Genomic DNA, 14,426 nt, shown 5'->3' on the forward strand with positions numbered 1-14,426 from the left:
ATTTAACGGAGAAATTAAAATCTTTACAGACAAGCAAAAGCTAAGAGAATTCAGCACCACCAAACCAGCTTTACAACAAATGCTAAAGGAACTTCTTTAGGCAGGAAACACAAGAGAAGGAAAAGAACTACAATGACAAACCCCAAACAATTAAGAAAATGGTAATAGGACATACATATCGATAATTACCTTAAATGTAAATGGATTAAATGCTCCCACCAAAAGACATAGACTGGCTGAATGGATACAAAAACAAGACCCATATATATGTTGCCTACAAGAGACCCACTTCAGACCTAGGGACACATACAGACTGAAAGTGAGGGGACAGAAAAAGATGTTCTTTTTCAGGCAAATGGAAATCAAAAGAAAGCTGGCATAGCAATTCTAGTATCAGACAAAATAGACTTTAAAACAAAGACTATTACAAGGGACAAAGAGGGACACTACCTAATGATCAAGGGATCAATCCAAGAAGAAGATATAACAATTGTAAATATTTATGTACCCAACATAGGACCACCTCAATACATAAGTCAAGTACTAACAGCCATAAAAGGGGAAATCGACAGTAACACGATCGTAGTAGGGGCCTTTAACACCCAACTTTCACCAATGGACAGATCATCCAAAATGAAAATAAATAAGGAAACACAAGCTCTAAATGCTACATTAAACAAGATGGACTTAATTGATATTTATAGGACATTCCACCCAAAAACAACAGAATACACTTTCTTCTCAAGTGCACATGGAACAGTCTCCAGGATAGATCATATCTTGGGTCACAAATCAAGCCTTGGTAAATTTAAGAAAATTGAAATCATATCAAGTATCTTTTCCGACCACAATGCTATGAGTCTAGGTATCAATTACAGGAAAAGATCTGTAAAAAATACAAACACATGGAGGCTAAACAATACACTACTTAATAACCAAGAGATAACTGAAGAAATCAAAGAGGAAATCAAAAAATACCTAGAGGGCTTCCCTGGTGGCGCAGTGGTTGAGAGTCCGCCTGCCGATGCAGGGGACACAGGTTCATGCCCCGGTCTGGGAAGATCCCACATGCCACGGAGCAGCTGGGCCCGTGAGCCACTGCCGCTGAGCCTGTGCGTCAGGAGCCTGTTGCTCCGCAACGGGAGAGGCCACAACAGTGAGAGGCCCGCGTACCACCAAAAAAAAAAACAAAATACCTAGAGACAAATGACAATGAAAACACGACGATCCAAAAACTATGGGATGCAGCAAAAGCAGTTCTAAGAAGGAAGTTTATAGCAATACAATCCTACCTTAAGAAACAAGAAACATCTGAAATAAACAACCTAACCTTAACACCTAAAGCAATTAGAGAAAGAAAAACAAAACAAAAACCCCAAGTTAGCAGAAGGAAAGAAATCATAAAGATCAGATCAGAAATAAATGAAAAAGAAATGAAGAAAACTGTAGCAAAGATCAATAAAACTAAAAGCTGGTTCTTTGAGAAGATAAACAAAATTGATAAACCATTAGCCAGACTCATCAAGAAAAAAAGGGAGAAGACTCAAATCAATAGAATTAGAAATGAAAAAGGAGAGGTAACAACTGACACTGCAGAAATAAAAGAGATCATGAGAGATTACTACAAGCAACTCTATGCCAATAAAATGGACAATCTGGAAGAAATGGACAAATTCTTAGAAATGCACAACCTGCCAAGACTGAATCAGGAAGAAATAGAAAATATGAACAGACCAATCACAAGCACTGAAATTGAAACTGTGATTAAAAATCTTCCAACAAACAAAAGCCCAGGACCAGATGGCTTCACAGGCGAATTCTATCAAACATTTAGAGAAGAGCTAACACCTATACTTCTCAAACTCTTCCAAAATATAGCAGAGGGAGGAACACTCCCAAACTCATTCTACGAGGCCACCATCACCCTGATACCAAAACCAGAGAAAAATGTCACAAAGAAAGAAAACTACAGGCCAATATCACTGATGAACATAGATGCAAAATTCCTCAACAAAATACTAGCAAACTGAATCCAACAGCACATTAAAAGGATCATACACCATGATCAAGTGGGGTTTATTCCAGGAATGCAAGGATTCTTCAATATACGCAAATCTATCAATGTGATAAACCATATTAACAAACTGAAGGAGAAAAACCATATGATCATCTCAATAGATGCAGAGAAAGCTTTTGACAAAATTCAACACCCATTTATGATAAAAACCCTCCAGAAAGTAGGCATAGAGGGAACTTTCCTCAACATAATAAAGGCCATATATGACAAGCCCACAGCAAACATCATCCTCAATGGTGAAAAACTGAAAGCATTTCCACTAAGATCAGGAACAAGACAAGGTTGCCCACTCTCACCACTCTTATTCAACATAGTTTTGGAAGTTTTAGCCACAGCAATCAGAGAAGAAAAGAAAATAAAAGGAATCCAAATTGGAAAAGAAGAAGTAAAGCTGTCACTGTTTGCAGATGACATGATCCTATACATAGAGAACCCTAAAGATGCTACCAGAAAACTACTAGAGCTAATCAATGAATTTGGTAAAGTGGCAGGATACAAAATTAATGCACAGAAATCTCTGGCATTCCTATATACTAATGATGAAAAATCTGAAAGTGAAATCAAGAAAACACTCCCATTTACCATTGCAGCAAAAAGAATAAAATATCTAGGAATAAACCTACCTAAGGAGACAAAAGATCTGTATGCAGAAAATTATAAGACACTGATGAAAGAAATTAAAGATGATACAAATAGATGGAGAGATATACCATGTTCTTGGATTGGAAGAATCAACATTGTGAAAATGACTCTACTACCCAAAGCAATCTATAGATTCAATGCAATCCCTATCAAACTACCACTGGCATTTTTCACAGAACTAGAACAAAAAATTTCACAATTTGTATGGAAACACAAAAGACCCCGAATAGCCAAAGCAATCTTGAGAACGAAAGAAGGAAGTGGAGGAATCAGGCTCCCTGACTTCAGACTATACTACAAAGCTACAGTTATCAAGACGGTATGGTACTGGCACAAAAACAGAAAGATAGATCAATGGAACAGGATAGAAAGCCCAGCGATAAACCCACGCACATATGGTCACCTTATCTTTGACAAAGGAGGCAGAAATGTACAGTGGAGAAAGGACAGCCTATTCAATAAGTGGTGCTGGGAACACTGGACAGGTACATGTAAAAGTATGAGATTAGATCACTCCCTAACACCATACACAAAAATAAGCTCAAAATGGATTAAAGACCTAAATGTAAGGCCAGAAACTATCAAACTCTTAGAGGAAAACATAGGCAGAACACTCTATGACATAAATCACAGCAAGGTCCTTTTTGACCCACCTCCTAGAGAAATGGAAATAAAAACAAAAGTAAACAAATGGGACCTAATGAAACTTTAAAGCTTTTGCGCAGCAAAGGAAACCATAAAGAAGACCAAAAGACAACCCTCAGAATGGGAGAAAATATTTGCAAATGAAGCAACTGACAAAGGATTAATCTCCAAAATTTATAAGCAGCTCATGCAGCTTAATAACAGAAAAACAAACAACCCAATCCAAAAATGGGCAGAAGACCTAAATAGACATTTCTCCAAAGAAGATATACAGAGTGCCAACAAACACATGAAAGAATGCTCAACATCACTAATCATTAGAGAAATGCAAATCAAAACTACAATGAGATATCATCTCACACCAGTCAGAATGGCCATCATCAAAAAATCTAGAAACAATAAATGCTGGAGAGGGTGTGGAGAAAAGGGAACCCTCTTGCACTGTTGGTGGGAATGTAAATTGATACAGCCACTGTGGAGAACAGTATGGAGGTTCCTTAAAAAGCTACAAATAGAACTACCATATGACCCAGCAATCCCACTACTGGGCATATACCCTGAGAAAACCATAATTCAAAAAGAGTCATGTACCAAAATGTTCATTGCAGCTCTATTTACAATAGCCCAGAGATGGAAACAACCTAAGTGTCCATCATCGGATGAATGGATAAAGAAGATGTGGCACATATATACAATGGAATATTACTCAGCCATAAAAAGAGACGAAATTGAGCTATTTGTAATGAGGTGGATAGACCTAGAGTCTGTCATACAGAGTGAAGTAAGTCAGACAGAGAGAGACAAATACCGTATGCTAACACATATATATGGAATTAAAAAAAAAAATGTCATGAAAAACCTAGGGGTGAAACAGCAATAAAGACACAGACTTACTAGAGAATGGACTTGAGACTATGGGGAGGGGGAAGGGTAAACGGTGACAAAGCGATAAAGAGGCATGGACATATATACACTACCAAACGTAAGGTAGATAGCTAGTGGGAAGCAGCCGCGTAGCACAGGGAGATCAGCTCGGTGCTTTGTGACCTCCTGGAGGGGTGGGATAGGGAGGGTGGGAGGGAGGGAGACGCAAGAGGGAAGAGATATGGGAATATATGTATATATATAACTGATTCATTTTGTTGTGAAACTGAAACTAACATACTATTGTAAAGCAGTTATACTCCAATAAAGATGTTAAAAAAAAAAAAAAAAAAGAAGAAGTAACAACTGACCCTGCAGAAATACAAAGAATCATGAGAGATTACTACAAGCAACTCTATGCCAATAAAATGGACAACCTGGAAGAAATGGACAAATTCTTAGAAATGCACAACCTTCCAAGACTGAACCAGGAAGAAGTAGAAAATATGAACAGACCAATCACAAGCACTGAAATTGAAAATGTGATTAAAAATCTTCCAACAAACAAAAGCCCAGGACCAGGTGGCTTCACAGGTGAATTCTATCAAACATTTAGAGAAAAGCTAACACCTATCCTTGTCAAACTCTTCCAAAATATAGCAGAGGGAGGAACACTCCCAAACTCATTATATGAGGCCACCATCACCCTGATACCAAAACCAGAGAAAAATGTCACAAAGAAAGAAAACTACAGGCCAATATCACTGATGAACATAGATGCAAAAATCCTTAACAACATACTGGCAAACAGAATCCAACAGCACATTAAAAGGATCAAACACCATGATCAAGTGGGGTTTATCCCAGGAATGCAAGGATTCTTCAATATACACAAATCAATCAATGTGATACACCATATTAACAAACTGAAGGAGAAAAACCATATGATCATCTCAATAGTTGCAGAGAAAGCTTTTGACAAAATTCAACACCCATTTATGATAAAAACCCTCCAGAAACTAGTCATAGAGGGAACTTACCTCAGCATAATAAAGGCCATATATGACAAACCCACAGCCAACATCGTCCTCAATGGTGAAAAACTGAAAGCATTTCCACTAAGCTCAGGAACAAGACAAGGTTGCCCACTCTCACCACTATTATTCAACATAGTTTTGGAAGTTTTAGCCACAGCAATCAGAGAAGAGAAAGAAATAAAAGATATCCAAATCAGGAAAGAAGAAGTAAAGCTGTCACTGTTTGTAGATGACATGATACTCTACATAGAGAATCCTAAAGATGCTACCAGAAAACTACTAGAGCTAATCAATGAATTTGGTAAAGTTGCAGGATACAAAATTAATGCACAGAAATCTCTGGCATTCCTATACACTAATGATGGAAAATCTGAAAGTGAAATTAAGAAAACACTCCCATTTACCATTGCAACAAAAAGAATAAAATATCTAGGAATAAACCTACCTAAGGAGACAAAAGACCTGTATGCAGAAAATTATAAGACACTGGTGAAAGACATTAAAGATGATACAAATAGATGGAGAGATATACCATGTTCTTGGATTGGAAGAATCAACATTGTGAAAATGACTCTACTACCCAAAGCAATCTACAGATTCAGTGCAATCACTGTCAAACTACCACTGGCATTTTTCACAGAACTAGAACAGAAAAATCTTAAAATTAGTATGGAGACACAAAAGACCCCAAAGAGCCAAAGCAATCTTGAGAAAGTAAAACAGCTGGAGGAATCAGGCTCCCTGACTTCAGAGTATACTACAAAGCTACAGTATTCAAGACAGTATGGTACTGGCACAAAAACAGAAAGATAGATCAATGGAACAGGATAGAAAGCCCAGAGATAAACCCACGCACATATGGTCACCTTATCTTTGATAAAGGAGGCAAGAATATACAGTGGAGAAAGGACAGCCTCTTCAATAAGTGGTGCTGGGAAAACTGGACACCTACATGTAATAGAATGAAATTAGAACACTCCCTAACACCATAATCAAAAATAAACTCAAAATGGATTAAAGACCTAAATGAAGGCCAGACACTATTAAACTCTTAGAGGAAAACATAGGCAGAACACTCTATGACATAAATCACAGCAAGATCTTTTTTGACCCACCTCCTAGAGAAATGGAAGTAAAAACAAAAATAAACAAATGGGACCTCATGAAACTTCAAAGCTTTTGCACAGCAAAGGAAACCATACACAAGACCAAAAGACAACTCTCAGAATGGGAGAAAATATTTGCAAATGAAGCAACTGACAAAGGATTAATCTCCAAAATTTACAAGCAGCTCATGCAGCTCAATATCAGAAAAACAAGCAACCCAATCCAAAAGTGGGCAGAAGACCTAAACAGACATTTCTCCAAAGAAGATATACAGACTGCCAACAAACACATGAAAGAATGCTCAACATCATTAATCATTAGATAAATGCAAATCAAAATTACAATGAGATATCATCTCACACCTGTCAGAATGGCCATCATCAAAAAAATATACAAAGAATAAATGCTGGAGAGGGTGTGGAGAAAAGGGAACCCTCTTGCTCTGTTAGTGGGAATGTAAATTGATGCAGCCACTATGGAGAATAGTATGGAGATTCCTTAAAATCTAAAAATAGAACTACCATACAACCCAGGAATCCCACTACTGGGCATATACCCTGAGAAAACCGTAATTCAAAAAGAGCCATGTACCACAATGTTCATTGCAGCTTTATATACAATAGCCAGGACATGGAAGCAACCTAAATGTCCATCAACAGATGAATGGGTAAAGAAGATGTGGCACATATATACAATGAAATATTACTCAGCCATTAAAAGAAATGAAATTGAGTTATTTGTCATGAGGTGGATGGACCTAGAGTCTGTCCTACAGAGTGAAGTAAGTCAGAAAGAGAAAAACAAATACAGTATGCTAACACATGTATATGGAATCTAAAAAAAAAAAGGTTATGAGGAACCTAGGGGCAAGACAGGAATAAAGACGCAAACCTACTAGAGAGTGGACTTGAGGATATGGGGAGGAGGAAGGGTAAGCTGGGACAAAGTGAGAGAGTGGCATGGACATATATATACTACCAAACGTAAAATAGCTAGTGGGAAGCAGCCGCATAGCACAGGGAGATCAGCTCAGTGCTTTGTGACAACGTAGAGGGGTGGGATAGGGAGGGTGGCCGGGAGGGAGATGCAAGAGGGAAGAGCTATGGGGATATATGTATATGTATAACTGATTCACTTTGTTATAAAGCAGAAACTAACACACCATTGTAAAGCAATTATACTCCAATAAAGATGTTAAAAAAATTTTTTTACCTCTAACTTTGGCAGAGATATGAGGCAAACAAGCATTTGCATACTTTGTTGTTAGGAATGAAGTTGGTAATGACCAATATGAAAGACTGATTGACGGTGTTTATCAAAAATTAAAATGTACATACTCTCTGACCTACCTATAGGAGTTATTCTGCAGGTACCTCACGCACATACAGAAAGCTGCATATATAATTATATTCATTACCAAATTGTTTGTAATAGTAAATGATTGGGAAAAAAGTAATGCCCAACAACAGGGAGCTGGTTAAATAAATTATGGTCTACCCAGTCAGTTAAATATTATGCAACCATCAAAAGTGGTACGGTGTGGTACAACCATGGTGGAAACAGTTGGCAATTTTTTACGAAGTTAAACATATACCTGCCCCATGACCCACCCAAGAGAAATGAAAACACATTTGCAATAACAGATGAATAGATAAAGAAATTGTGGCATATTTATGTAAAGGAATAATATTAAGCAATAAAGAAGGAGTGAAGTACTGAACATGCAACAACATGCATTTATCTCAGAAATATTCTCTTGGAAGAAAGAATCTAGACCCTGAAGTTTATATATTCTGTGATTCTTTTTATATAAAGTTCAAGAAGAGGCAAAACTAAGCTATGGTGATAGACAATTAAAACAGTGGCTGCTGTTGGGGGTGGAGATAGTAGAGACCAGAAGGAGGCCTAGGAGAACTTTCTGAGGAAATGTTCTATATCTTGGTTAAAAAGTGTACATGTGTGTATACATTTGTCAAAATGAATTGAACTGTACCCTTAAAATCTGTGCATTTTATTTATGTAAATTATATCTCAATTGAGAAATGAAAAACAGAAGAAAAATAAGATAAATCTATAGTGATATAGAAAAGTTTCTAATATATTTTTGGTTTTATTTTTCGTTGAGTTGGAAATAATTTTCAACTCATAGAAAAATTTCAAGAATAAGAGTAAAGGGACTTGCCTGGTGGCACAGTGGTTAAGAATCCACCTGCCAATGCAGGGGACACGGGTTCAAGCCCTGGTCCGGGAATATCCCACATGCCGTGGAGCAACTAAGCCCGTGTGCCATAACTACTGAGCCTGCACTCTAGAGCCTGCGAGCCACAACTAGTGAAGCCCGCGTGCCTAGAGCCCATGCTCTGCAACAAGAGAAGCCACCGCAATGAGAAGCCTGTGCACCACAGCAAAGAGTAGCCCCCGCTCACCACAACTAGAGAAAGCCCGTGCACAGCAACGAAGACCCAATGCAGCCAAAAATAAATAAAATACATTTATTAAAAAAAAAATTTTAGGAGGGAAAGACAGAGATGGATTCAGGTTTGTTTGTTTGTTTGTTTTTCCCCCTTCTCTTATGTTATAAAAATAAATTTTAAAATTCCCAAACTCCTTTCCATAAGTGAAGGAGAAAGGCATGGAACATGGAGCCTGACAAGGTTAACATAGTGATATGTAAAATCAAATCCCACTAAACTTAAGTTCCTTGAACGCAGGGCTTTTTGTGCTTACTTTTATCCCTCAGAGCCTGGCCATTATTAGAAGTTCAATACAGATATGTTGAATGAGTCAGTCAGTTTTGTTTTACCTGAAGACTTTGGGGGTCTAACTTCTATTCTTTTCATCCCAAATTTATCACTTGACTAAAACTATATAAATAGAAAAAAGCCTATATTCTCATGTCCTCTGACCAAGAATCTGTTCTAAGAATGTACATGTTGGATATGACATGGTAAAGTCAGTGCTGCCACAGGAAGAAATGAGGGGCAGGCTTTGCAGGAAGAAGTTTATTATACTCACAGGTCAAAATAATCAATGACTGAAGAAATATAAAGTCATCAGTTAAAGGCTACAAGGGGGGTGTGTTTCAGAGATGAGAGTGAGTAGGGGTATGATATTGTCCCTGCTACAGAGAGCTGGGACTGCTCCCTGGGCAGGACCACTGCAGTGGAGTAGAAAGGGACAGATTGGAGTATGTCATCCGCCTCTAGATGTCTGGGCATTTGTTCATCAGCAGGCTTGTTAATTTATGAAAACCCACTCACAATCACCTCCAGACTTTCTCCACATGAGATAAGTTGGGGGTATATCACCATCCCTCACAGAAGGGGCATCAGTGTAGTGAATCTTCTCAGTCCATACTCCTCAGTAGGTCCTTGTGTCCTAATTTTATTTTGATATTCACCAGCCCACCTTTTATTTGAATTTTCATTGCAGATTTTTAGGTCTCAGAACAGCGTTTGCTTTTGGTGGCTGAAGGGTATACTTTAGCCTGGGAACTTTTGACAAAAATTTACCTAAAGCAAGACCTGACTTCTAGGCAGCTTAGAACTGAGCTCACTGATTCAAGTCACTGTTTTGTTGCAGGCTGTTCAACACTGCTCTTCCTCACTCAAAGGGGGAAAATGGAAAGAGTTACTTACTGGTTGAAGTAACCATCTTTGGATATAAATGCCTGATTAGGCAAAGTTGAAGTACTATTTAAACAACAGTAGGGACTTCTGTGGTGGTCCAGTGGTTGAGACTCTTCGCTTCCATGTCCCCTGTCCGCACAGGGGATATGGGTTCGGTCCCTGGGGGAACTAAGATCCTGCATGCTGCATGGAGCAGCCAAAAAATAAAACAAATTTTTAAATTAAATAACAGTAGAATCTAGATGAGCTACTTAATTATCTGTGAGTAATATATTGGTTTTTTTCTGTTTTAGATCGTTATGTTAAACTCCATTTCTGACCTTCATCACTACATCGACAAAAGCCAACTGACAGAGGACTTAGGGGGAACTTTGGAATATCACCACAGTCAGTGGATAAATCATCGAACTGTAAGTACCAATTTATGTGCCCTTTTCAGTGTCCCTCCTGGTTTTCTAGAGACAGGAGACCTAGAGATCAACTGTTGGGCAGTCATTGCCCGTGACTGCCTAACATCGGGAAGGTTGGGTTTTCTAAGCAACAGGCTGGGGGAGAGACAAGGTGCAAGGATAAAAGCTAGGGCTTCTCTTGCTGATTACCTTCGCCTTGGCTCATTTTATGGTATGGGGGTTTTGGGGGACTTGATTTAGGGTGCACCTGGGGAGTTTGCAAAATACCCTGCTATACGTCAGAGAATTTAATTTACTTGATCTAGGATGGGTCTCAGGCATTAGTGGGTCACAAAAGTCCCCAGATGATTCTAGTGTACAGACAGATTGAAACCGACCAAGTCAGAAGAAGCTGCATTGAAATGTTGCCACCATTGCTTCTTATCTGAGCTCAGGGGAGTTACTAAACCTCTCTGAGTTTGTTTTCTCCCCTGCAACTAACACAGTGGTTCTCAGCTTGGGGCAATTTTTCCCGCAGAGGACATTTATTGATGTCTTCAGATAGATGTTTTTTATAGTCATAACTTGGGGAGAGGGGTGTTACTGGCGTATCCTGGGTAGGAGCCAAGGATGCTGCTAAATATCTTTTTTTTTTTTTTTTTTTTTTTTGCGGTACGTGGTCCTCTCACCGCTGCGGCCTCTCCCGTCGCGGAGCACAGGCTCCGGATGCGCAGGCCCGTGGGGCTCCGGATGCGCAGGCCCAGCGGCCACGGCCCACGGGCCCAGCCGCTCCGCAGCACGCGGGATCCTCCCGGACCGGGGCATGAACCCGTGTCCCCTGCATTAGTAGGCGGACTCTCAACCACTGTGCCACCAGGGAAGCCCTAATATGTTTCTATTTGGTTTTTCGTTTGTTTGTTTGTTTTTGCGGTATGCGGCTTCTCACTGTTGTGGCCTCTTCCGTTGCGGAGCACAGGTTCCGGACGCGCAGGCTCAGCCGTCATGGCTCACGGGCTCAGCCACGTCCGCGGCATGTGGGATCTTCCCGGACCGGGGCACGAGCCCGTGTCCCCTGCATCGGCAGACGGACTCTCAACCACTGTGCCACCAGGGAAGCCCCTGCTAAACATCTTATAATGCACTAGACAGCCCCCCACAATAAAGAATTATCTGGACCAACATATCAGTAGTGCCAATGGTAGGAAACCTTGGACTAACAAAAGCTACCTGAAGGTTTGATATGCAGAATAAGTGATATAATGTCTATGAAAGCATCTGAAATATAGTATTTTACTTTTTCCTACTTAGTCGTAGTGATGGTTATTATGCTAAACTAGAAGGGTCAGGAATATTAAGGAAAAAGTGAGATTGAAACTCAGCAAATAATGTTTGTCTATATAAAGTTGTCATTCCCCTTTCCCTGCTCTCCTAGCCCCATACCCTTGAGAAGATTAGGTTTTCTATGCAAAATCAGAAGCTGCTTTCACCATCCTGAAAACACCTTGCAGTGTCAGCACACCTCTCTATCTACTCACTTTGGAAACATGTTGTTCAACATTTACTGATGAGGATGTCCCTGGTGCCGCAGTGGTTAAGAATCCACCTGCCAATGTAGGGGACATGGGTTTGAGCCCTGGTCCGGGAAGATCCCACATGCTGTGGAGCAGCTAAGCCCGTGCGCCACAACTACTGAAGCCTGCATGCTTAGAGCCCATGCTCTGCAACAAGAGAAGCCACCGCAATGAAAAGCCCACACACCGCAACAAAAAGTACCCCCACTCTCTGCACTAGAGAAAACATGCACACAGCAGTGAAGACCCAATGCAGCCAAAAGTAAATAAATAAATTTATTTATTTAAAAAAAATTTACTGATGAACAAACACCTCAACTACATTTGATTAAGTAGGAGAATTCACCCTGTTTTAGAGTGTAATGTTTTCTTTTTGGTTGTGTTTATAAATTTTATTTATTTATTTATTTATTATTTTTGGCTGCATTGGGTCCTCGTTGCTGTGCGTGGGCAGAGATAGTTGCGGCGAACTGGGGCTACTCTTCCTTGCGGTGCACGGGCTTCTCTTGTTGCAGAGCACGGGCTCTAGGCGTGCAGGCTTCAGTAGTTGTGGTTCACGGGCTTTACAGAGTAAAGAGGTGATTTATCTAAGGTCATATGGTCAAGCAGTGGCAGAGCCAAGACTAAGGCCAAGCTTTTCTGAATTACTCTGTTAGGGGCAGGTCCTCTGTACAATTTACAATTAGTGATTACTAATAATCACCAATTACTAATAATCACTAATCAGACACATGGAATCAAGTTATTTTGTTAATTGGACTCGCCACAGGAAGCCTTTGGCTTTCCCCTATTTCTAGGATGACATTTCCAGGCTTTACACCTGATTCTCTTAGTTCTTACTGTTACATTTGTAAGGTACTCATCTGTGCCCAAGATCCTTTCAAATTTGCCATTCCTTTTGATCCTCAGAAAACTCCTGAAAAAATAGAACAACCATTGGTTGAATCCGGCCTTCTTTCCTTCCTTACTGTCCTAGTAATATGATCTTGGCCAATTTACTTGACCTGCTAGAGCTTCAGTTCCCTCTTCTATGAAATGGAGGTAAAATGCCTTCCACTCTAGATTATTGAGATGACAGACAAATGTATAGCACAAAGTACAATGCATGGCCTATTTCATATACTCAGGAAATAGTTCTCCTGTCCTATTGAGAGAGCATATTGGTGAATGTTAATCCCTCCACACTGTTATGATTGTCTGAACTTCCAGGCCATTGAAAACTTTGCTCTGGCGTTGAAGAGCACTGCTCAGATGCTCCAGACTTTTGGGGCCTGCCTAGCCGCAACAGAACTGCCCAGAAGCATGTCATCCTCTGAAGACCTTCTCATGTCCCACACAAGGCAGCAGGGCAAGTTGCAGGTGAGTGGTCAGTAATCTCTCAGAGGCCAGCCTATGTGCTGGCAGATGGTCAGCTTCCTGGAGAGTGCTGGGAGCAGAATTAAAAGTTAGGCCCTCTTGTTCCCACTTCTCCAGTAACTTGGCAGCCACTAATCATCTTTAATCTTCTAGATAGGCAGTGTGTAAAGAGGAAAATCTCTTAATGACTGGGTAGTACATGTGAAATGTTTGCAGGTTGTGAGAAGCAGCCCCTTAAAAGGGAACTCATTCCAGCTTTGTGCTGGTGAGACAAGGTGTGTGAACATCCCTTCAAGGTCCACACTCCTATGATCTTCTCAGGACAGAACAAGATACAATGGGCTGAAATTGCAGGGAGGAAGGGAGGGAGAGATGGGAGTCGGCTTTTGAAGCATAAGCTTTCCTGAGGCTGTTGTGAAGTTTTGGGCCAGACTAGTAAGCTGATTTATTGCTTCACTCTCTCAGGGATGTGTCTTTTTATTTGGGGACCAATATGAGAAAGAGAACTATGAAAGGTGCTCTGAACTGGGTTTAAGGAGAGGCATCTACTGAAGGATTCATAAAAACATGTCAGAACCTGCTGGGAAGGCAGCTTGGCAGATTCTTTTAGGCCATGCAGTAAAGGGAAGTCTTCTCAGGGCTTACTGGCTGGGTGTCAGCCACTTTCTGTCTCCAGAAACAGACCAAGTCTATTATTTAGCAGGAGACCAGAACTCAACAGGGCAGCAAATCAAGGATTGGAAGGTTGATACATCGTAGCATTGCATGTATACTTGCTGTGTTGAGCTTAAGAAGAGCTGAACTCTTTTATCTGTGACCCAAAATTTGCAAAAACTTTGCTTTGCTAGGTGATTGATTTTTTATTTATTCAGCATGTATTGACGACCCACCACCACATGCCAAGAAAACAACAAACAAAATGCAAACTCAAGGAACTCATAGTTTAGTTAGGGGAGTCAGAGTCTAGTAGTTGAGGCAAATCAATTCTTCCATGTGTCAGGGAGCACTGTTTAATTCTATCTTTAAGGGTCTTGGTTACCAAAAAGAATTCAAAATGTATTCTCAAAATTACTCTGAGTAACCAAAAGATCTGGTTTGAAACTGTAGAA

The 14,426-nt window shown here is 40.0% G+C and overlaps 1 protein-coding gene across 1 annotated transcript in view; it reads left to right on the forward strand.

The window, feature by feature from the left end:
* MCF2L2 (MCF.2 cell line derived transforming sequence-like 2) overlaps positions 1-14,426 on the forward strand; it is a 221,633-nt gene that overhangs the window by 66,840 nt on the left and 140,367 nt on the right. The window contains exons 6-7 of the mRNA XM_060011057.1: positions 10,295-10,411; positions 13,171-13,320. Of these exons, the coding sequence (XP_059867040.1) occupies positions 10,295-10,411; positions 13,171-13,320 (267 nt within the window). The remainder of the gene's footprint in view (positions 1-10,294; positions 10,412-13,170; positions 13,321-14,426) is intronic.

Source organism: Delphinus delphis, chromosome 4 (genome assembly GCF_949987515.2).
Source record: "Delphinus delphis chromosome 4, mDelDel1.2, whole genome shotgun sequence".
Taxonomy (NCBI): Eukaryota; Metazoa; Chordata; class Mammalia; order Artiodactyla; family Delphinidae; genus Delphinus; species Delphinus delphis.